The 22,078-nt window shown below is 38.7% G+C and overlaps 1 protein-coding gene across 5 annotated transcripts in view; it reads right to left on the bottom strand.

Moving 5' to 3' along the window:
- Window positions 1-1,209: 1,209 nt before the first annotated feature.
- The window catches only part of USP53 (ubiquitin specific peptidase 53), a 28,457-nt gene continuing 7,588 nt past the window's right edge, over window positions 1,210-22,078 (bottom strand). For all 5 annotated transcript variants that reach the window (XM_017825084.1, XM_017825088.1, XM_017825085.1 and 2 more), the window contains exons 3-16: window positions 21,172-21,264; window positions 18,070-18,204; window positions 16,989-17,102; window positions 16,820-16,902; window positions 16,407-16,512; window positions 15,848-15,994; window positions 15,205-15,354; window positions 14,560-14,731; window positions 13,448-13,594; window positions 12,657-12,800; window positions 11,593-12,322; window positions 9,782-9,855; window positions 4,716-4,815; window positions 1,210-4,227 (exon numbers count right to left, since the gene is read on the bottom strand). In XM_017825084.1, the coding sequence (XP_017680573.1) occupies window positions 3,240-4,227; window positions 4,716-4,815; window positions 9,782-9,855; window positions 11,593-12,322; window positions 12,657-12,800; window positions 13,448-13,594; window positions 14,560-14,731; window positions 15,205-15,354; window positions 15,848-15,994; window positions 16,407-16,512; window positions 16,820-16,902; window positions 16,989-17,102; window positions 18,070-18,204; window positions 21,172-21,264 (3,183 nt within the window). In that variant the 3' untranslated portion in view covers window positions 1,210-3,239. The remainder of the gene's footprint in view (window positions 4,228-4,715; window positions 4,816-9,781; window positions 9,856-11,592; window positions 12,323-12,656; window positions 12,801-13,447; window positions 13,595-14,559; window positions 14,732-15,204; window positions 15,355-15,847; window positions 15,995-16,406; window positions 16,513-16,819; window positions 16,903-16,988; window positions 17,103-18,069; window positions 18,205-21,171; window positions 21,265-22,078) is intronic.

Genomic DNA, 22,078 nt, shown 5'->3' with positions numbered 1-22,078 from the left:
ACTGCAGTGTTGCTCCATTTCTCTTTTGTTAAGGAAGACAGGTGATATTCAGCTTTATAGCCTTTAGAAAGTCAAATTTCAAGGTATCTTCTAGTGATCTAGTTTTCTCCTTCAGGCAGATCTGGCATCCAAGGTTTTACTTATCTCAGAAAACTTAAGAGCTAACAAAGTGCAGGCTTGTGCTGCACTGGACTCAAGCTCTTTCACAGCACCTGGAGTTCAGGAATACATATATCCAGGAAAACTTTGCTTATCTCTAATAAAGGTGAAAAGAGAGCTGGTGTAATTAAATCAGTCATTTGTCACCAGATATGAGGGATTATGGTATTAAAATCGCTTTATGCATTTCATGAGTATAAAAAAGTTTAATCTATTTAACAGCTTTAATAAACAAATACTTCAAATTTTACTGTTCAGAAAAGGCAACTGAACCACCATCTCTGCAAAAACTTTCAACCATCAATAGCAGCGTTAACTTCAAAAATGCAGTTCTGGAAAGCCAACTTTTTTTTTTAAATGTGAAGTAAAAAAAGAACAGACACCAAAGATTTTAAATTTTTATCTTGATATTTTGAACAAGCAGAACTTCGCAAGAAAATAATTCTAAAGACTGAAAAATATATATTAATTACAAGACTTGTTAATATCTTTACTGTTACAAAAATTGTCTAGGCTCTTATACAAATCTATAGCCGGGAGAGGACATTTATAAAAAAATAAATAGGCACCCTAGGTAAGTTAAAACGAGTTATCACATATTAGTTAGCAAATATTACATACATACATACAGGGAGTGCAGAGTCAAATATAAAAACAAAGGTGCCTCGATTAGCTGTCTGGGGAGGATAATAATTAAATACCTGGTAAACATGGGGCACAGAGAGAGTTGTCTGGTAAGATTGTTTCAAGCCAAGCAAGGAGACTGAAGAACATCTAAATCACTGCAGCTACTTCAGAAATAAGTTTACCAGTTGTGCTTCCTGGGAGCCGAGTTCATTGGTATCAGTAAGAGGCATTCATATTGCTCCTGGGACAGAAGTAGCAACGTTGCTATGCATGTTTAAAAATAAGTGTTCTAACATCGTTCACAGTTGTTGCTGTGCTATTCATACATAAAAATACTGTCATTTCAAATACTAGATTTTTTTTTTTTTTTGCAAAACATTTTACAAATTGTACATTATTTACAAATTCCATAAATCTTGAGGGTTTTTTTACACAAGTATTAGAAGACAGCTGTACTTAACTGGCTATGTATATTATGTAACATGGCTAGCTGAACTAGAAAAGTTTAATTTACAGGTTCTGAAACCTCTCTCAAAAATATTACAATAGGAATCACTCAAGTTCTTACATTTTTAGTGTTCTTCTGTATTCAACTGATTTTCTTACAAAAGGATCATTTTTTAAGTTGCTGTTTACCAGCAGCCATACCTAAACATGCATAGTATTTTCACTATAAATCCTTCAATTCATTTTTTTTTCCAAGTGCTACAACTAACTTTGATCAAGAAGGTAGAAATAAGGTTAATCTGAGATACCTGGTTTGTTGCATATATATAATGTTCCAGTTCTACTGTAAGTTGCATGTAATTTAAAAGGAAAAAAAACTGACCTTGCCACAGAATAACCAAAAGTAATGTTTAAGTGTTTACCTTAGATAATTGTGCTAAACAATTGCCAACGTTTGGTTGGAGCACTAAAATTCACGTACATAAAGTTATAAATATAAAAAAAAGCCTTTCTGACTAACAGTGCAAGTGTAAGCAAGAGTGTTTATTATGCATCTTTAACCTTGTTGCATTATTTTTATAACTAAAAGGCACTGATGATTTAGGTGTAATCAGCAGCACCCCAAGTTAACACTCTAACATGAGTAAAGGAAAAATTTAGCCTTTCTGGATTGTGTCAGGCTTTGCTGCCACTGCCTCAGCACATGCTAGATAGTTCTGTGCACTGGTTTAACTAACCAAATAAAAGCCAAATAAATCCTCCTCTTTGTTACTAAGCCAGGTTAACAAAAGACAAGGTAAATGCCAGAGCTGCCAAAACTGTAGGCAGTGACAGAGCAGAGAAGGAGGAACCTCTTCTTTCCCTGCCCCTCAGCCACCACAGTGTGAACGGCTGCGCGTTCAGCCCGATCTGCTGATGCAGACCATACCCATGGGTAGGGCGGTTCCAAAGGGGGAAACACAGCAGTAAAAAAAAAAAAAATTAATTAAAAAAAAATCAAATGTGTGATCCCCATGAACCAATGCTCAAAATGTCAAGTTGGAAAAAAAGGGAAGCTTAATAAATAGCAGCAATAACTTTGCATGCACTTGGAGGATAAATCGGAACTGAACAGAAGCAGTAACTCTATCTAAAACCTTAGAAAACTAATCTTTCATAGTTGCATGATAACTCTGTATTTAAAATTAGCATCCTATTCTCTTATACCAGTTTGTAACTGATGTAGTTAAATTTAATAAGTTAAAGTATATAGCTTATAGGGTGAACAAAATCTGATAAATGTGTTTAAAAACGTACACTAACATAGAGCAGGTGTATTAATAGGACAGTATTACTGCAGTTTACTTCAATTCCCTTTGAAAGTCTCATTTAGCATTTGCAAACCAGGATGGTTTTTAAAGGATTATTATTATTAAGGCTTTTCAAATAAAAAATAAATCCTCTGGGTAAACTTGTATTAAAAGACACTTGAAGGTTTGTGAAAGCACAGACTCTCAGAGAAGTCAGTTGAAAAAACCATGTCATCTCCTGCCACCTCTCAGGACAAATAATGCTCTATTATTACTACATTTACTGCATTTTATGTGGTAGTACGTTTATCCCTTTTGTTAGTCTAAGTAGGTAGTGACCACAGTCTGAAGGAGCACTTCTTAAACTGCAACTAATTAAATCTTCTTACAGATTTAGTAACGTCCAGTTGATCCCACTGCTGTAAGATGTGCACACCCCAAGGGACCATGTTTAGTACAAACTGTAGAAGACAAGCTGAGTAACAGAGGTAAGCGTTAAGGCAACTAGAGTAACAAATCAAAGAACCACAAGTTTAGCACCTCTTCTCCTCCATTCCCCTCCAATTTGCATATTCATTTGAACAGTCGTAACTCCCACGCAAAGTACGGTCAGCTGGGTACCTGGTTATTACACACACACACATTCAAGGTTTGTGCCCGTTCACAGACTACATGAAATGCAAAAGTCAGATCCGGGTGTGGGGTTTTTTTATGGATCTATCGGCTGCAGTGGATGCCTTCTGCATTTGCCTTGTACCTCGGCTCGGGCGCGGGATGCCTGGGTTCCAGGGTGGCGTGGTATGTAGCGCTCAGTTCTACCCCAGCTGCTGGAGGATGCTTCTCCTTGGGAAAGCTCCCGCTCTCCGTAAAGTACAGCTTGGGCCTCTGGTGGTACTTCATCCTGTAGGTGTCAGTCATGCAGCTGTCGACTGAGAAGTAGGTCGTGAGGGACACGCTGTCGTTCCCGTCCACGTAGGCAGGACTCGGCCCCGTGTGACGGGATCCTTTCTTTAACAAGTTCTCAGACACGGTCCAGAAGTCGTTGACTGACAAGCGTGGTGGAGAGTCTGGTTTGTGGACAAACAGTTCGTTCCCCGGAAAGGGCTCTTTCAGCCTTTGTTCTGGTGGGAGTACACTTGGTTCTGGTGCAGGTTTTGGAGGTGCACCTGTTGGCCTCAGTGGATTACTTTGCAGCGCTTCCGTGGGTTTTACGTCCGCTGCCGAGTTACCCTCTGATCCCGGCAAAGTATTCAGAGCGTATTTCTTGGGTGGCAGAGGGGGAGGGACGTTCTGGTACACTGCTTCAGGCACCCAAAGGGCATCCCCCCTCCGCAGCGGGTGCCCGGCGTGCTCAGCGGGAGGGGCGGGAAGCACCACGGCCCTCTCCGGCAGGGACTGTGGCACACAGGGCGCCAAGCCCACCTTGGGACCAAGCGTTCTTGTGTGATGAGACTGCGGCTGGGCAGAGGGCACAAAGTCACTGTGGAGCAGCTTCCTGCCACAGGCATTCTCGGGGTAGGGGTGGGATATGCCATCAGGACAGAACACTGCCACGTTCACCTTCTCAAACCTGTCCGGGTGAAGCCACTCTGAAGGGTTCTGTCCGTTTGCCTTGTTCCTGCTTTCCGACTTCACAATGTCTTTGACAACTGGCTGTAGGGCTGATGAGGGGAAAAATTTCTTGTTGGTCTCAGGCATTTCAGCTCTAAAATACAAAAACAAGATGTAAGTATCCCTAAAAACACATGAAGGGGTTCAAATAGCCCAAGGATTTTTTCAAAGACAGTCTTGATAAAACTGCCTAAATATTCAAACTGACGAGAGAACTGGAATCTGTTTAACTTACAGCCATTGATTAAAAGTTGTGTTAAATTACTCCAAGGTTTTTTTCATTTGAAATGTAAAGTGCCCCCCAGAAAAATCTCTGCAAGAGATGCAAGGTAAGATAAATTCCTTCAGCATTCAGGACTATGTCAAACATGACCTCTGCTCTCTTTTTAGCATCCTTGTGACTGATACATCCACTTTTCAAATATTGGATGATACTTTTGCCTGCTAAATCTGTGTTTAGATTCTTGATTGTCAAAACTTTCAATACCTTAGCTTTTCAGTGCTTAATATTGATTATTGTAACATAACAGAATTCAATATTTCTTAAACTATTATAAAGTAAATGATGCCAGTATTAATTACCTCTTTACTGGAGGACTGGGCACCTGCAAATGTAATTCTGTTGGGAAACCAACATGAGGTCTGTAGTTAACTTCAGAATTGAACTGGTCTTTCCTCAAATCTGGGGGTAGAAAAAAAAAAGGTATTTCAAAATAAGCATATATACAGTCCAATTTCTTCTTTGTAATTGCTCAGAGGTTACAAAAACAAACAACACACAACACAACAGGACAATTAATGCCTTTCAAGATTTGAGATTAATCAAAATAGCCATTTTGAAGACAATCTGTCACAGGTGGCCAGATCTCACCTTAATGCTAAATAATCTGGAGGAAATTTTCTGGGTTTTTTTGTTACCAGAAAATAGGTAATTATCACAAGTCCTATAGACGCACTTTTAGCATCACCCTAATATTTAATCTTACTAAAAGCACAGTTTCAAAAGCAGCTTTTTATTAAACCATGCTTGCTTATTCAAACATCCAAAGTCATTTAAATTAAAAAAAAAGAACTATTTATGAAGTCTGAAATTTCACACCATGTAATAATCATTAAATTGAATGAATGTAGGGATTTGGGACATTTTAGGGGGGTTTTTTTGTATGTGGGTTTAAAGAAATACATTCTTTGAAACTATTAAAACCTTAGAGCAAGACTGTACAGCTCACAGAGATGCTGAACACTGTCACTCACGTGCCCCAAACACACACCACTGAGTGCCTGGGCCAGTGTTTTACTGACAGGCAAAAAAACATTCCCCCAAAATACACAATTTCTGAACAAGGCAGCTCCTGATGAACAGTAAATAAAGGAAGCATTGAAGTATTCGTGTCAACACCACATAGAATAAAACACTCTCCTGGCAAGTGACAAGCAACAGTCTGTTTGTTTAGAGATAGATACTCTTAAGTCTTCCTAATGCAGTGATTAGCCCATTATAATCAGTCACCTGCTCTGAAGCCATTCAAAGGAATGGCATTATTATTATTATTATTATTATTATTATTATTATTATTATTATTATTACAATGGCTTATTTTGTCTATGTATAGACTAGACTCATAACTACACACCTGTTTCACTTGTTACCTCCCAAAGTTTAAGTATTAGAAGTCACGGAACTTTTGACTCATGAACACACAAGTCAAAAGCCCAGCAACAGAACAGAATTAAAGTAAAAACTTTGGGTGATGCTCATGTTGATGGTCAATATCTGCCCTGTCTTTAAATGATTAAAGACACCATCTTTGAGCAAGAACACAGGTAGCAGAGGCTAAATCAGCACACAGCACAAGAGACAAAGACCCCTGTGGCTTTCCTTCACGTCCTGACATTGAAAAAAGAAGCAGTTCAAAACCGCTCCACCTAACAGTGAGCTCAGTACCGCCGAGCAGCGTTTCAAAGAAGAGAACGTGTCCCTGCGATGGTTTTGTTCGGGGACGCGGCAGTACCGAGGGCCGGCCCGGGGGCGGCAGCACAGCCCAGGCGGTCCCCCGGCACACCTCCGGCCGCCCCGCGCGCCCCGTGCCCGCAGAATTCCAGCCGGGCTTAAAAATAGACCTGTTATTTTCCCTTCTGCTGACAAGGACAGCCATGCACGGGTAAAACCGGTCGCCGGCTCCATCGGGAATTTTGGCTCCGCGTCCCCTGCGAACCTAAATATGGGGAGGCGCAAGCGCGGCGCTCGGCCGGAGCCCGGCATCCTTATCAATGGGTCTCGAGGAGCTGAGCAATAAATGAGAGGAAACTGTTTTAGGAGGTACAAACTGCCTGCTTTTAAGATTTACGAACACTTATTTTCACGTCTGAGTAGTCCATCGAGATTTCCACGATATTAATATCTGTTCTATAGCCCACTGTTAGGACAGAACTTCTCCTCTGGTATCTCCATTTATAAATACAGAACACGTGCAAAAATCTGCTTTCTGTGGGGAAAAAACCCCCACATGAGCATAAATACAGAAATTTCCAACAAAAACTCAACTCCACATTAAATTCAATTTCCTTCTAATGTGTTTTAGCCGCACATTTCCTGGAAACTTTTTTACAAAAAAAAAACAAACCCTACCTATTTTTAAAAATAACTTTATCAATAAAAAAACCAAATTGTACTATTTTTCATAACACATATTGTGGCAAATTCCTCTCTCTTAACCCAGACATTTTCTGAATTAAATGGAAATTACGGGCAAACTTACTGGAAGCTTTGGAAATGTTGAACAAGAACATAATCCAAGTTGAGAAGGTAAACACGTTATAACTTGTCCAAAATAAAATATTATTTTTTAAAAATGGTGACCAATTTTCAGGGAAAAAAAAGAAATCCTTATATTCAAGGAACTGCACTTTTGGAAGCAAAGGCAATTTGGATTCTTTACACACACTCACCAGAGCTTCAGGATGATTCTAGATTTCAGTTGGAGTTGTCTCATGCTATTGAGCTTAATAATTAACAGGAAAACCATTAAAATTATAGTCATCATTCTTCAATTGGAAGAATGTGAGGCTGGAAGTTTTGCCCTCACACTGCTCATGTCACATGTTCCCCATAACCAAAAAAACCCTCTCCTCCTCAGTTCATCAAGTTCAAGCTTCATAAACACTAAGTCGTTAATATGAATTATGCTTAATATGAATATCTGCTTACTCAATATTTGTGTTGTCCTGCCAAAATCCAGCCACACAAATTAGGGATTGGCCTTGGGGGACCTTTGCTTCAGCACTAGTTATCAACTGCTCACTGCCAGTGTAAGCAGCAGCCATTTGATCTCCCCACCACTGCATGATCCAGTGTTTCTATCTTTATAATGCTCTAACAATAAGTTTATTTTTGTAAGTCAGGGACAGAATTCCTCAACTGCTGAACAGTAGCCTTCCTTATTCAGCTCCAGTTAAAAACAAGGAGCTGGAAAAGCACAGTTACACAAACAGTGGGCAGAATTACAAGTCCAACATTATTTCCATAAGAAGTTTTCCACACAGAAAACCCACTCAGACATATTTGTTGGAGTTGCCATGAGAGCCTAACGAAGCTTTCTTACATTCCATTCCTCTCTCAGAAAGGACTGAGCATTTTGTTTAAAAGTCCTATTTTCTGGGAGCCTCTTTGGTTCTTACCTACCAATCCACGTCTTGTTCATAAACACCCAGAGATAAAACATAGGTAACACAACTGAAACATGTAAATGACTACTCTTGTCCTTGCTAAAGGTGTCCTGACACACTTTTAAAACTGAGACTAAATAAATCTTGAGCCCAATACACATGTGAAATGATCAAATTCTTCAGATTATCTTTTCTGTCCATTAATCAGTTCCACTAAAAGTATTATTTTCCAAAACTTGCACACATGAGACCTTCACAACTGATTTAAATACATACATTTTTGTTATGAAACTATTCAAAAGTTAGTTACTGAATTAAAATAACTGATTAGATGGGATGCTATCGTCAGTTTTTTAATGAGAACTCTAAGGATCACCTGAAATCACTACATTTTTTTAAAGAAAACGTACAGTGCTTGTAAAATGTTGAAAGTTTTCAGTATACTTAAGTACTCTCTCCAGAGAACACTCATTACAAGCTCAACCATTGTTTTAACCCACCTATTTTTCCCACCAGAGTCCTTTATGTGTTTTTCACTGGTGTTTTTCTCTTTGTTTTCCTATCCAAGTGTGTTTGATAAGAATGGTGTAGTGCAGAACTAAAGCAGAGTGAATGTCGTGCAAAACCAGATCTTTGCATTCCATGCAACTCAGTTTTGGGTTTGGGGCTTTTTTTTTTTTTTTGCTCCTCAAAATAAAACACCAAATTAGTTCTTTTTCTACAACCAAAAAATAGGTTAGAATAAGGCCAGAAAAGAGAGAAGTGGTATGGCAGCACCCCCACTCCCTACTTTAAGTCTTAGGAGAAACTATACTATACTATACATTATTTGGAAAGAAGTATGATATCTATAAAAATCAAATGTTTCCTGAGGAAGTGGCCTAATATTTATTGCCCCTCTTTGTACAAGCACCCTTCCATTGTTTCAGCAACAGCAGATAATGATTTTGGCTGGCCTCAAGCTGACCTATAATATTTATATGCCAAGGCATTTATCAACTTTCTAAAACCCTAGCAGACATATTAGTATGTAAAAGGAAGTAGACTTCCTTATTACAAGTGTTTCTTCCTGATATTGCTTCATATCTTGAAGGAAAACAAATGGTACCACAGTCCACCCAGACCTTTAAGGAAAAAAAAAATCTTCCTTAGTATCCACCAAGAAAGTTCATGGAAATGCTTTTTGGGGAAAACACAGGGAGTGAACAAAATTACAATGCTTTTTGTGTTTGAGTTGGTGTTTTTTTTTGGAGGGGTAGGGGGAGGAGAAACATGCACACTTGCCGAAACAAAAAAACCCCAACAAAACAAAACCAACAAGAACAGCAAAGAAAGGATATGAACGCTTTTCATCTTCATCCATCAGTATAACTCACTGAAAAGCTTTAAGAAAATTTCTAATTCACTGTGCAGGAAAAACACCCACAAAACATATTTCCTCTGCCATTTTCAAGAAGACAGAGTACACAGGCTATGATGAGTCAGTAAGAGAGATCTCAACTGAAAAGAAGTATATAAGAAAACCTCTTCCATCATGGTCAAAACAGTCACAAATTCCATGCCAATTTTCTTCTAATACACTGAAATACAGCCAACCTGATACACAAATTGCCTAACTTTGAAATATTTGGTTATGGCTTGTTAAAAAAAAAGAAATACAGCCAACCTGATACACAAATTGCCTAACTTTGAAATATTTGGTTATGGCTTGTTAAAAAAAAAGAAATACAGCCAACCTGATACACAAATTGCCTAACTTTGAAATATTTGGTTATGGCTTGTTAAAAAAAAAGCAATGATAAATGGTACGAACATATTTTGATTTTGCGACAGATGAAGACATTAATTTATGCAGCAAAATGATAAAAAATACAAAAGGCTATTCAGAAATCTGCCCATCTCTTGTGTGATATTAATACATTTTCAAATTCTGGTACGTCTCAAATACTTTTTGAAAGCTTAACCTTTCTAAGAGTTCTTACCATGGAAGTTTCTGTGCTGCTGGGGCACCGGATGTAACACATGCTCAGCTTTTTTGGTTGACGAGTTCTGTTCGCTGTAAAAGAAGCACATATGTGATTTGAACACTGCTTTTAGCACTGCTCCCACATGTGGCAGCCTGTGCTGATCCACAAGAATTTAGGATGACCTGAATCTTTTAATACGGACAGACAAAAATGACTGATTTTGCTTTCTTGTGGTTTCAAAATAATCAAAGACATTTCACTATGGAAGCTGCATTTTGTATGTTTTTAACTAAAAAGTTTGCTTTGATAACTTCTTACAATACTTTATGAAATAAGTTCTAAACTTTTGCATCTCCACTTAGAGAATCACGGAATGGCCTGAGTTGGAAGGGACTTTCAAGATCATCCAGTTCCAACCCCCCTTCCACTAGACCAGGTTGCTCAGAGCCCCATCCAACCTGGCCTTGGACACTTCCAGGGATGGGGGGATCCACAGCTTTTCTGGGCAAGCTGTTCCAGTGCCTCACCACCTTCACAGTAAACAATTTCTTCCTAATATCTAATCTAAACCTACTCTCTCTCAGTTTGAAGCCATTCCCCTGGTCCTTTCACTCCAGGTTCTTGTAAAAAGTCCCTCTCCATCTTTCTTGTAGGCTCCCTTCAGGTACTGGAAGGAAGTCAAAGCCTTTTCATTTCCTGGTATTTGCTATTGTTTTTTCCCATAAAATAACTTCTCATGAAAATATATGTCCAAACATTTGCAGAGATGTAGCAATCATTTGTGACCAGGCTTGGCCTCTCAACTCTTCAAGAAGCATTTGGACAACACTCTCAGGCACATGGTGTGATTCTTGGGGTTGTCCTGTTGCACAGCCAGGAGCTGGACTTCAGTGATCCTCCTGGATCCCTTCTGACTCAGGGTATTCTGTGATTCTATCTGTGCTCTTTCATTTTAAGGATATAAGCAAGATTTGAAAGATGAATGGATGGGTTTTAGTAGGATCCTTCCACTAACAGTTTAAGATACACAATACAGAAAACTGCATGTGGGAGGATTCTATTTCACAGCACCACATAAACTGAAGCTGGAATGGACCTTTTCAGATCATCTAGTCCAACTCCCCTTTGCTCAAGCAGGGTCAACTCCATACCCAGGATCAGATCCTGCTGGGTTAGGAGTATCTTCACAGACAGAGATTACACAACATCCCTGAACAGGATACTTAATTCCTAACGTACATCCCTTCTAAGTAAGTCTAATAAAATATGGCTACTAACCACATTTTTGGCCAGTTTTAGTAATTTCAAACAGGTCAATCAATTACCAGGTGATCAATATATATCTGAGGTGTTCTAGAACGCTGAATTTCTGCACAGTGAGTAGTAACAGCACACAAGAGTTACCTACTGCCAATCCCATCTCCTTGTTGGGGCCTGTCTGTACAAATGTTACAGGTATGGTTTATATGGACACTGTGTTCTACTACAGATGGAAAGTTGCCCACAGTCTAAAAGTCTCCTGAGTGAAGAAGTGTAGCAATTACTAGGAATGAACACGCCCTGTCCCTCAGCAAGGCTCAGCAGTGTCTGGCTCAGTGCCTTCCACAGGGAACCAGTGCTGCAGCCTCAGTGTGAAGGCAAATGGGACACTTAATTGCCCACACCCTTACTTCTAGACACACTCCAGCCTTCCACATGCCTGACCCCAAGCAAGTTCCAAAGCATGTTTTCTTGGGTTTTTTGTTTTCTGAACAATACATAAATATTAGAACAGCTTGGTTTTCTATGAATAGCATCTATGCAAGCACTATGAGCGTGAGCATTACCTGCAGGAAGCACTTTCTTTCACATTCTTGACATCTGCCGGATTGATTCCTTCAATAACAGGTGAGTCCGGATTTGCAGATCCGTTGCTGATATGATCACTGCTTTCATATCCAGATTCTGTCCTCTGAATTTGCCAGTTATCACCATGGACTTTTCTCTCTGTAAATCCTTTGCTTTTTTCAGCGTTCCCTTTTCCCTCCGAATCCAGTGAACTTCGACTTCCCGTATCCTGTTTCGTCTCATCCTCATATATAGTCATTAAACCCTTCTGCACTTGGTTCTCTTTTGGCCAGTGGTTAAAGCTGCGCTCCTTTTCGTGCTTAGATTTACTGCTCAGGTTTGCCTTGTGCTTTGGGCTGTGCTGTTTTTTCTCGGTCTCACTGAAAATGCTGTCTACGTTCAGCGTCTCCCGCATTGGTTTCCAACCTTTACTTCTGCTCCTGCTGCTGACGCTTCCTTTGTCCCTGGAGTCCTGACTGGTGTCCGTATCGTAGCCAGTGACACCGTCAGGCCGTGTCCTTGTCACTGGTCTCTCCCCAGCAGCAAAAGGTTCTGTTTTATTTGATCCGAGCCCGTGTGCAGAAAGCTTTGCTGGGTGAGGTGTGCTGTCGTGCCTGTAGGGGCCTCTTCCCTGGCTGCTGTATATCCGCTGATCCACGCAGTGCCTGAGGCCATTTCCAACGGGAGGAGACCCCGACTTCATGCTGGAACGGTCTTCCCCAATCAAATCTTGTAAGAACAAAAGGAAGAAAGCTCCATTACAGTTCTCATTCATGTTTCAGAGAATGGATTGGGTTGGAAGAGACCCTAAAGACCACCTTGTTCCAACCCTCCCTGCCATGGGCAGAGACACCTTCCACTAGACCAGGTTGCTCCAAGCCCCGTCCAGCCTGGCCTGGAACACCTCCAAGGTGGAAGTGGTCATTTAACTGATATTGTTACACTACTAATGTTTCTTACAGTATCCCTACAAATCCAGTACATATTTCAGAATATTGAATTTCTCTTAAAAGGAGAAAGCTATTTAACCCGTGGATTCTCTGGTCACATTTTTAAAATGTACCTCTTTGTCTCCCAGACTCTTTCCTTGGTCCTCTGTCCGCGTCTTTTCGTAAGGATGTGAAGTTTTTCATGTCAGCAGCTTTCTGAGCACACTCTCTGGATAAGTCCTTCAGCCTGTCCTTTTGATCGCTGTAACCCAGCTTAGCTGCGAAAAACACTTCTTGTCAAAGACCATTACTCAGAAGTCATTCACCATCAAAACACACAAATGTATGAAAACACACAAACATGGACCATTTAGGGACCGTAACCCAAGTTTTTTATATTAGTACTACTTAAAAAGACTGATGGATTACATAACACAGATTGAGAAAATTGGATTTCTTCCCAAACATAAAGTCCATTAACATACAGGACTACAAATAATGCTGCATATCACAAAAATGTTGGGACAGAGTGCTCCTCAGGTAGCCAGTGACCCACAGAGCCTCACCTCAGCCTCAAGCCACTAATGTGCCTTTCGACCAACAACATGACTGGAAAGCTTTATGATGATTGAGAAATGGATCAAGGCCTCAAGAGCCACTTTAGTGAAGGAATAATGAGGGTAATTAAAAAATATTCTGCATTTGCAGTTCTCTGGAAAAGTTAACATTCCATGGCAGATATTCACATATTACTTAAAACACTGAACGAATGTCTGAACAACAACTCAGTCAGTCAGTGATGGAATTCTTCCTTTAGAAACACTTCTACTCTTGAGGTTATCACACACCTGAAATGCCATAATCTGAAATATTTCATAGTAAGACATATCTGGGCGTTTTTTGGGTGGAAATGGGGAATACATACCTGGACCTCTACCACCACTCGCTTGAATGTGGCTTCTACTGAATGCTGAATTATCTGGCTGAAGCTTTTTATTACTCCTTTGATTAATGTCTCCAATTCCATTCTCTTTCACGTGCTCTGATTTAGCAGCAGAATGCTTTTCAAATCCTGTCAAACAATACATTTGGCTTTAGACAGAAAAAGCTTCCCAAGTTAAAATTTTCAATATCTAAATTTAAAAAAAAAAAGAAAGCTTTTTAATTACAGATTAAAAAAAAAAACACAAAACAAAACAGAAGAAAACCCTCACTAAAACCTACACTACATTTCCCTGTACTAGGCAATAAGGTTCTGTAATATTTGATATACTGCCATATTTATAGTGGTAGCCTGTAGTGGAAGAGGGTCCTGAATTCTTTCCTCCCTGAAGCAGTCTATGCCCTATCACTGTGCATTATGTGAAGAGGAACATGTCAAATTCAATTTGGCTTTTATTTAATTTACTTGTAAGATATGTTTAAGATTAAAATAAAATCATTTTTAAAATCCTAGACAGGAGAACAAACTGCAGAACCAAAAGGGCTGGATTCTTACAGTGAGGCTTATTGTATATGAATCTCAGATAAAACAAGTTTCCTGAAGCTCCTTTTGATTTTTCCCAAAGTTCTGAACTGTGTTCTCTGTACATACATATATGTGTGTATATATATATATATATACACACATAGACACACATGCTTCAAATCTATCTCTATATGTGCATGAAGCTTTAAAGTATCTTTTTATAGCACTTTGAAAAGGTATTTTAAATGTTCCAATACACACATAAGAACACCCACATCTACAAATACACTACAATTTTCTTCTCAAATTACTGAAGTTGTGCAAAGCAGTTCTGACCAATCTACAACAGAACATCTTTTTCCCCCATTACCCATTAGTCTCAATTTTTATTCCCTTGTTAACCAAACAGTTCTAACATTGATTATATACACTAATCTCTTTTCTTTTAAGACTCTTTAGATAATGACTGATAAGAACAAAGCAGCCAATCCATTACCTCCTCCTTTATAAACCCCATTTCAGAAATATAGCTGATACTGTTATTAAAAAAAATATATATATCTAATTACCCAAGTCTTCCCCATTTCCTCCTGCTGTTTTACACTGAGACCAGTGAATAATCTGCTTTGGTGCATCCTCTGGAGATACAGCTGTGCCATCTGGGTTAGCATAAAATAGCAGCAATGGCTGGAAGTGACACCGAATGCACCTGGAGACCACGTCTTTCCATTTCGTTCCAATCTAAGAAGAAAACCAACAAAACAAACCTCAAAACTTTACCAACAGCCCCAAAGCCAAATACAGAAAGAGTAATTTGTCAAGCAGCCGGTACCAAATGCCTAATTCCAAAGGTACATGAAGATTCAACATGTTAGCACATCGGTGTACAGAAACTGCAGCAGAAAGAATAATAATACATGGGATAACAATCAGAACATCATTCCTATGAATACAACTGCCAGTATCTTCTTTTTCTTTAAAAGAAGTACAAATTCAACTGCACAAGTGCATGAACATCCCGAAACATTCAGCATTTGTAGGGCACGACTATAAAGTAGCGAAGCCAGCTCCAAAATTGATTTGTGAAAACTGATTTACAAAACTAAAAGTTTATTAAAATAAACACATGGCCTCGACTTTCTTCAAGTTTGGTGTCAGGAGAATGCACTCTAGAAAAGATCACTAAATTTGGTAGGAGTAAAACCAGTACTTACCTCTTTTACATTAGCATCATCAAACAGCACCCATTTGCAGCTCTTGGTGTGAAAGGCAAAGGCACAGTAATGTCGGCTCGTGTAGCAAATCATTCCCACAAGAAAAAGCTCACTATTTTTGGCATTTTCGTCTGTAACCCTATAAAACAGCTGTAAAAATGATTATCTATTTTAAAACATGTGTAAAACATTTAGCTTTAATTTCCTGACCTACTGCTGGCATTTCACCAAGGCAATTGGTATTGACTGTCCTGTAGCATTATACAGTTTTTCCTGAGTATAAATACTGATTTTTGTACTTCATAGCTCTATTTTAAAGAGTAAAATATGAATGCTCTGGAATAATTCCACAAATTTCCAGCTGAAAATTATATTCCTCGATTTTCAACTAGGAACACACCTACATTAATCTTTGTACTTAGGCACAAAAACCAACACTTCTGACAGGACTTTTCCTTCTCATGGAAACTACATCAAGCAGCACGTTATAAAGAATGGGAAAAGCAGGCATAAACTTGGAAGTTAAATTGTGCTTTTTAAAAATACATATGAGTATTTCTATGTTGGAAATATTTACATAACCATAAAATCCATGCAAAATTAAATTCTAGAGTAAGCAAATAGTAAGTTTTAGGTCAGGTACCCCAGGAAGATAAAGCTGTGTAGCCAGATTCCTCATAACCTCTTCTGTCAGATCAGAGTGTTCTGAATCCCAGACTAAGCCGATTGTCACAATCTCAGGACAATTCATGAGAACACGACGAATTTTTATTTTCTGGCCACAGTTACTCTAGAAAAAGGGAAAAAAAATGTGATGGGAGGGAAAACAGAGATGTTTAAGAAATGGAAGTCCAAAGGTGGGTTATTACACAAGAATTAGTGCAACAAAAATTCTGCTACTTCTTCTAATTCTAAAATTTAGTTGTGGTGTTTGTTTCTAACAGTTTAAGAGTAACATTCTTCATCATAAAATCCTTCTGATGAAGACTACAGCTTAACTTCTACCAATCACCACCTTAAAACCGAAATCTCAATAACTGGAGCAATAAAATATAAGTTTAAGGGCTTTTTTCATCCTAAGCTGGTCTGTGCTGAAGCATCCGGAGGTAACCCTGCTTTTAGGGGAATACTTTAGCCTGATTTAATATCCTGAAGAGTTCTCCCTTGTATCTTAAAGTAATGTGACATCATTGTTTACTTACAGGACACTTTCTGTAGTCATCAGCAGTATTTGCTGCCTGCAGCAATTCTGCAAACATTTCTGGCTTGAGACGTTCGTGCCTCTCCATCATTTTTTCTACTTCATTACTGTAAAAAATAAATGACATAACTGTGGATCTCACTTCTTAAGAGTCAACAGATTTCAGCCAACTCTCAATTGACTACATTGTATGACTGGAAAGAAAGTGTACAGCGGTCAAACAGTAGCAGTACAAACTTTTTTTGTCAAGCTCTCTCTACGTCTTGCTTTTGAAATTCAAATGTTATTTCTGGACAGTATCTCAAAAAGGTAACAAAGAAATACATTAACACTTACAGCATTTCTCTGGCACGCTTGGCACAGTATTAGAAGGGTGTATATAGAGAAGTGGGTTAACAAAAGAAAAGCTCTTACCAGAGGGCTGTGGTGGAAATATAACGCACGAATTCCGTGAAAGGCAACGGATCCGACGATGCTCCACAACTGCGACAGACACACTGCAACACCAAAAATACTTCGGGTTTTATTTACTCCGCACAGAGAAAACAAGTTCTTTGTTAAAGCAATCAGATGAAGGTCTGACCTGCTCATACAGCGTCATAGCAAACTTCTGATGAGAAATGCAGGATTTGGAAGTGCACATATCCGTTTCACTGTTTGGCACTAAGTGAAAGTGAATCCTCTCGAGGATATTTTCCTAAAAAGAAACATCAAGGTAAATACAAACTGAACTGATGAAGTCAGAATACGTGAGGAACGTTACAATTTAATGCTCCCAACTACTCCCTTTGGCACCAAAAAGTACTATGATTGCCACGAGTTTGGCCCCTGAATCTGCATGGCCATTTTTATATCTTCTGCCTAAAATACCAGAGGTAATGGGAAGAAGCGAGTCTAGTCAGGTAGATCAGACAGCTGATTAGTTCAGGGTTCAAATGCATTTTGAATAGATGAAACATTAATGATAGGCTCTCTTTCATGACTGCAATCCATTAACCTGACTGCAAGATCTCAAACAATTGCTTTCAGGTGAAAATGCAGGTAGGAGGAATTAATTTGTGGATATTTCCAAAAGATGTCCAAAGCTGAAAGTAACTGAAGCAGCAATCATGTTTTCTGCCCCTCAGATCTATGTCTGAAAGTTAATACTGGAGGTGTTTTATGGTGAACATTTTCATTGTCTAACACAGGAGCTCTTCGAAAGGTTTCTTTACCATCTGGAGTCATCTTTAATGGCCACATTAATGGCTCATGTTTTTCAGTGAGACACTTAATAAAAGCAGACAGAAAGTAATTACAGCAAGTGGTTACTTCAAGTATCCCTTCCCTCTTGGATAAGAAAATGGAAATCTCTTCTGCAGAAGAATTCAGCAATGAGCTGGTGAGTTGTAATGGAATATATTTCAACAGCTGATGAAGAACAGACTATACATTCAAATCCATAGGTGCTGCTTCTCCTCAGAAGATAGCGCTTCTCTCCACCCAGAAATTTCCAAGAGTGGCTCAGAGTTCATCATCCTCACTGCCCTAAACTGCCATAAAGAAGGTCAGGAGCATTATGTTACACGAATCCTCCCTGTGAGCCTGGAGCTACCAAAGCAACAGGCCAGCTTGGCATCAGCTAAACTAACACAATTCTACTTCACTGCCACAGGGATACTCACAAAGCATTCTGCTGCATCATCCATGAATCCAAGCTGGAAACGCTGTTCATCCTTGAAACTTTCTGCGAGGGCGTGTCTCATGTTATCCGACGGGAGGGCTTTCTCTCGGCTGTGCTGGAATTGTGAGAAGATTGCCTAGGAAGAAACACAGTTACTCAGCTTCATTGCCCACTTGACCAGACACCCCAGTTCTACACAAATACATCAGTTCTTGAATAAATACATAAAATATTTGTATTTATGATGTTTATAAACCTATGCAACTTTAAAAATTACTGTTTTCTCTTGGAGGTACTTGGTTTCTGTGTTCTGTTACCGATTCCATGATAAGAAGTTATGCTACCAAAGTGAACTTTGATCCAACAGAACAACAATATAAGAATATATAAGAGTGCAAATGATTGACTTGAGCTCCTGAAAGCAACACACCCCCTGGTCTGTAACTATACAGCTTTTTAAATCTGGCCACTGGAATAGCAGTTCATCCACATGTATCTCATCTTTACAGACGGTGTGTATTTGTTAGGGCATAATGTAAAACCACTCAGGTTAGTTTTACACCTATCATTCATTAAATAATGCATTTACATTACTACTTCAAAGGGCAATGTATGTTTATTAAAATTATGGATATGTAAAAACCTCCCATAAATTAGATTGAGTGCTGAAAATCCTTGCTATTAAATCAGCTCACTGCTGAACCAGTGCACCCAATACAGGAGAACAGGTCAATATCTGCAGTTCCAGAACACGATAATAAATTGCACTTGATTTTCCCTTCATTTCCCAGAAGAGTGAGTTGGCTGCTACTTTTCTTTTTGGCAGATACATATCCAAGTGACCTCATCATTTAGCAAGCAAGGCAGGTTGATTTTGAAAGAACTGAAAGTTAAAAGCTATTAAATGAATTACATATTTTCAGATATTACAGGGTCTATATTCCACTGTCAAGAATTCTAAGTCAAGCTTTAGAGAGAAATGAAGAGAACACAGACAAAGCAAATCAGCAGAAGACATGTAAAGCATAAATAATAACATGCATTCTTCACATAGGCTTCCTATGGTTAAAATCTTTTGGATAGAAGGCAAAGATGCAACAGATAAGCAAAGTTTCAGTGCTAACAAAAGTTAGTGTTTTAACCACGATGCATTCCAGGATGTCTGTTAAATATTTAAAGTTCCCTCTCAAAATAAAAAGCATGGACTACTGATAAAAATTACAGTCACTCTCTCCACGTAAACATTCAAAATGAAGTTTTTAGCAGGTCTGAAAATACAAGTTAGCTCTCCTTTGAAAACTTTCATCGATACTCATTTTGGCTGTAGGTAATTTTTGGTATGCAACAGAGCTTTTTATGTCCAGCTAAAAAAAAAAAAGGTACAGCTAAGCAGATATGTATGCTCAGTTTAGTGGCCTGCACAGTCAAAGTCCCACCCCGGCGTTATCCAAAAAAGAACAGAGCATATTTAATTCTTGAACACCACCAAAAGAAAGAGATAATGGATTGAACTGAGGTAAGCTAGAATTTATTGGCTATGCTTTTAGTTTATAGGAGAAGCTGTATGTAGATAATATCCTTCTTCAGTTGGTGAACAAGTAAAAAGGGTTAAAATAGCCCAAGGCCAAAAAGAAAAAAATAAAAACCAAAGCCAAAAAAAAAAACCAAAAAACCGACCGAAGTCACAAACAAGTTACTGAAATGCATCCTCATCCAGCACATATATTGCATGAAAATTAAAATGCCCCAGGTTCTGAACACAAAACAAACAGAATTACTCAACCAGTGTCTCTAAAGAGCCAAGAAAGCAAAACCAGTAGTGTACATAACAGCTGAGGACAGATACTTCCAAACGAATTAACTGCAAGGTTTTGAGCTCAGTACATAGGCCAGGGAGTTAAAGATCACAGCTATACTGTTAAAAAAATAACTAATTCCATTCCAACCAATTTCAGACCAGGCAGCAATACCACTTCTTATCAGTATTCTTGGGAATACTGATCAAAATAAGAAGATGCCGGTCCAGGCAACACAAAACATTCGTGCACTGTAAGCCATTTAGATAAATCCCACAAGGTGCATCATGGAGTAATCAATCCCTCAAGAACAGAGGCTTGAAAGAGTAAAGAAAATTCCAAGTCCTAAATTAGAGCAGCCTCACGAAGCAGCTGAAGGTAGTGCATTGTTTTGGGAGGTGGCTTAAAGTGATGCCGAACATAAACTAAAACCACCACCCAAGACAGAAACAAGATTTAATCTGAAAACACAGGTATGCCCCAGTTACGGGTCAGCACTTTATTGTACTAACAAGATCAAGTGCCCAGCACACAGGAGAACACGACTTGCATCACAACACTGGGGAAACAAGAAGTCCCAATGATTCTGCAGAGTCAAGAGCTTTGAAACAGGTTGGAATAAAAGCCCCAGGAAGTTAGTCTGAATATGTGTAGTCTCAACTTGCTGGCTTTTTAAAATTAAACATTTTAACCAAAGAAATGAAACAGCACCTTTTAGAAAAGAAATATGTTTGGAAAAAGACAGAGACACATTCCAAACTAGCTGTACAATACTGCAATGATGGTAAACACTAAAAATTACTGGAAAAAATACCAAGTACATAGATTATACACATCCTGAAAGAAACGTCACTGCCAACAGTTCTTGCCTAAAACACTCATTCAGCTCCCTGAGGGTAAACTCTTAAATACTTGGCTTACCTTTGCCTACAATTTAGCATCATCAAAAATAACTCCCTCAATGACACATTTTCCAATAGTGTTGTTCCTTTCAGCTCCCTCCAGATAAGTGATGCCCAGTTCTATATATCACTCTATCTACTACCATATTTTAAAAGACAGTATAACTTATTCACACTGACAGAAGTTTTATGTTTAACTAGACTAAATTTTGTGTACTGTAAAATTTCTTCTTTAAACACAAGAAAATACTTCTGTTACAAACGTCCTTGTATCTGAACTGTTTCTTTACACAAGAATGACTCAGAGAGGCACCCAGGCACGTGTATGATACAGACATAATAAAAGTAATTCAAATTATTCTTCCCTCGTTTTGAAAGACGATTCTTCCTAAATTTACTATTTACCTTTAAAGCACAAAATATGCAGGCGTCTCCTTGACACACGTGTCCAGTTAAACCTCTTAAACTTCGTCGAAATATGTCAAGTTGCCATAATACCTATAAAAATAAAAGTTCCAGAGAAAGTAAGTAATGACTCCTGAAGGTTCTTCATTTAGCACAACATAGAGTAGCTGTTATTTTTTTCCCAATTTCACATAATGCATAACTTAAGTACCAATATTGCTGCAAGAATTGTGGTTCTTTGCCTTCAGTTTGGCAAACTGTGGAGGTGGAAGTGAAAGTTTTGCATTCACCTCTTCAAATTTCAATCTCTTTTTTTTTAAACTATTCAAACCAATGTACTTTGGAAAAAGAGCTTAAGGACTCCTAGGGAAACAAGCAGCAAGCTAAACTGTGTACAGGGGTTGTAGCAGCCTTCTTACAGCTCTACATAAGTCTATACTACATTTTTATGGGCTCTTACTAAAATGATTGCTGAAATGCATTTGTTTTTCCGCAGTTCAAAATAGTTCTAGTGCTTAAACAGGTGTGTTTCTATCTTTTATTTGTGTAACTACTCTACATAAAGGTAATATCAGCATGGCTACAGTACAATGCTTTCAGTATCTAGTGCCTTAGGTACACATGAAGTAGTTCAGAAAGTCGCCCGCTAAAAAAAAAAATAAAAATAAACCTCCCCAAAAATGAGTTTTGAAGATGCACAGTAACAGAACAGCTGCAATTCCAGGGGAAAAAATATCCTCTCTATAAATACAAAAGCTTAAATGAACTGGGATGCGTTTGAAAAGCAGAGTCCAAAGCTCAGTTCTGAAGGTTGAAGGGAGGTTAAAGCAAAGAAAGGAATGCATTCCTGCTTGTAAACGGGCAGTCACCAACCATCAGCCACTGCCTGATGTGTTGTGGGGTAGTA

Source organism: Lepidothrix coronata, unplaced genomic scaffold, assembly GCF_001604755.1.
Source record: "Lepidothrix coronata isolate B3197 unplaced genomic scaffold, Lepidothrix_coronata-1.0 Scaffold116, whole genome shotgun sequence".
Classification (NCBI taxonomy): Eukaryota; Metazoa; Chordata; class Aves; order Passeriformes; family Pipridae; genus Lepidothrix; species Lepidothrix coronata.
The sequence above is the reverse complement of the archived record's forward strand: the minus strand, read 5'-3'. Positions and strand labels throughout refer to the sequence as shown.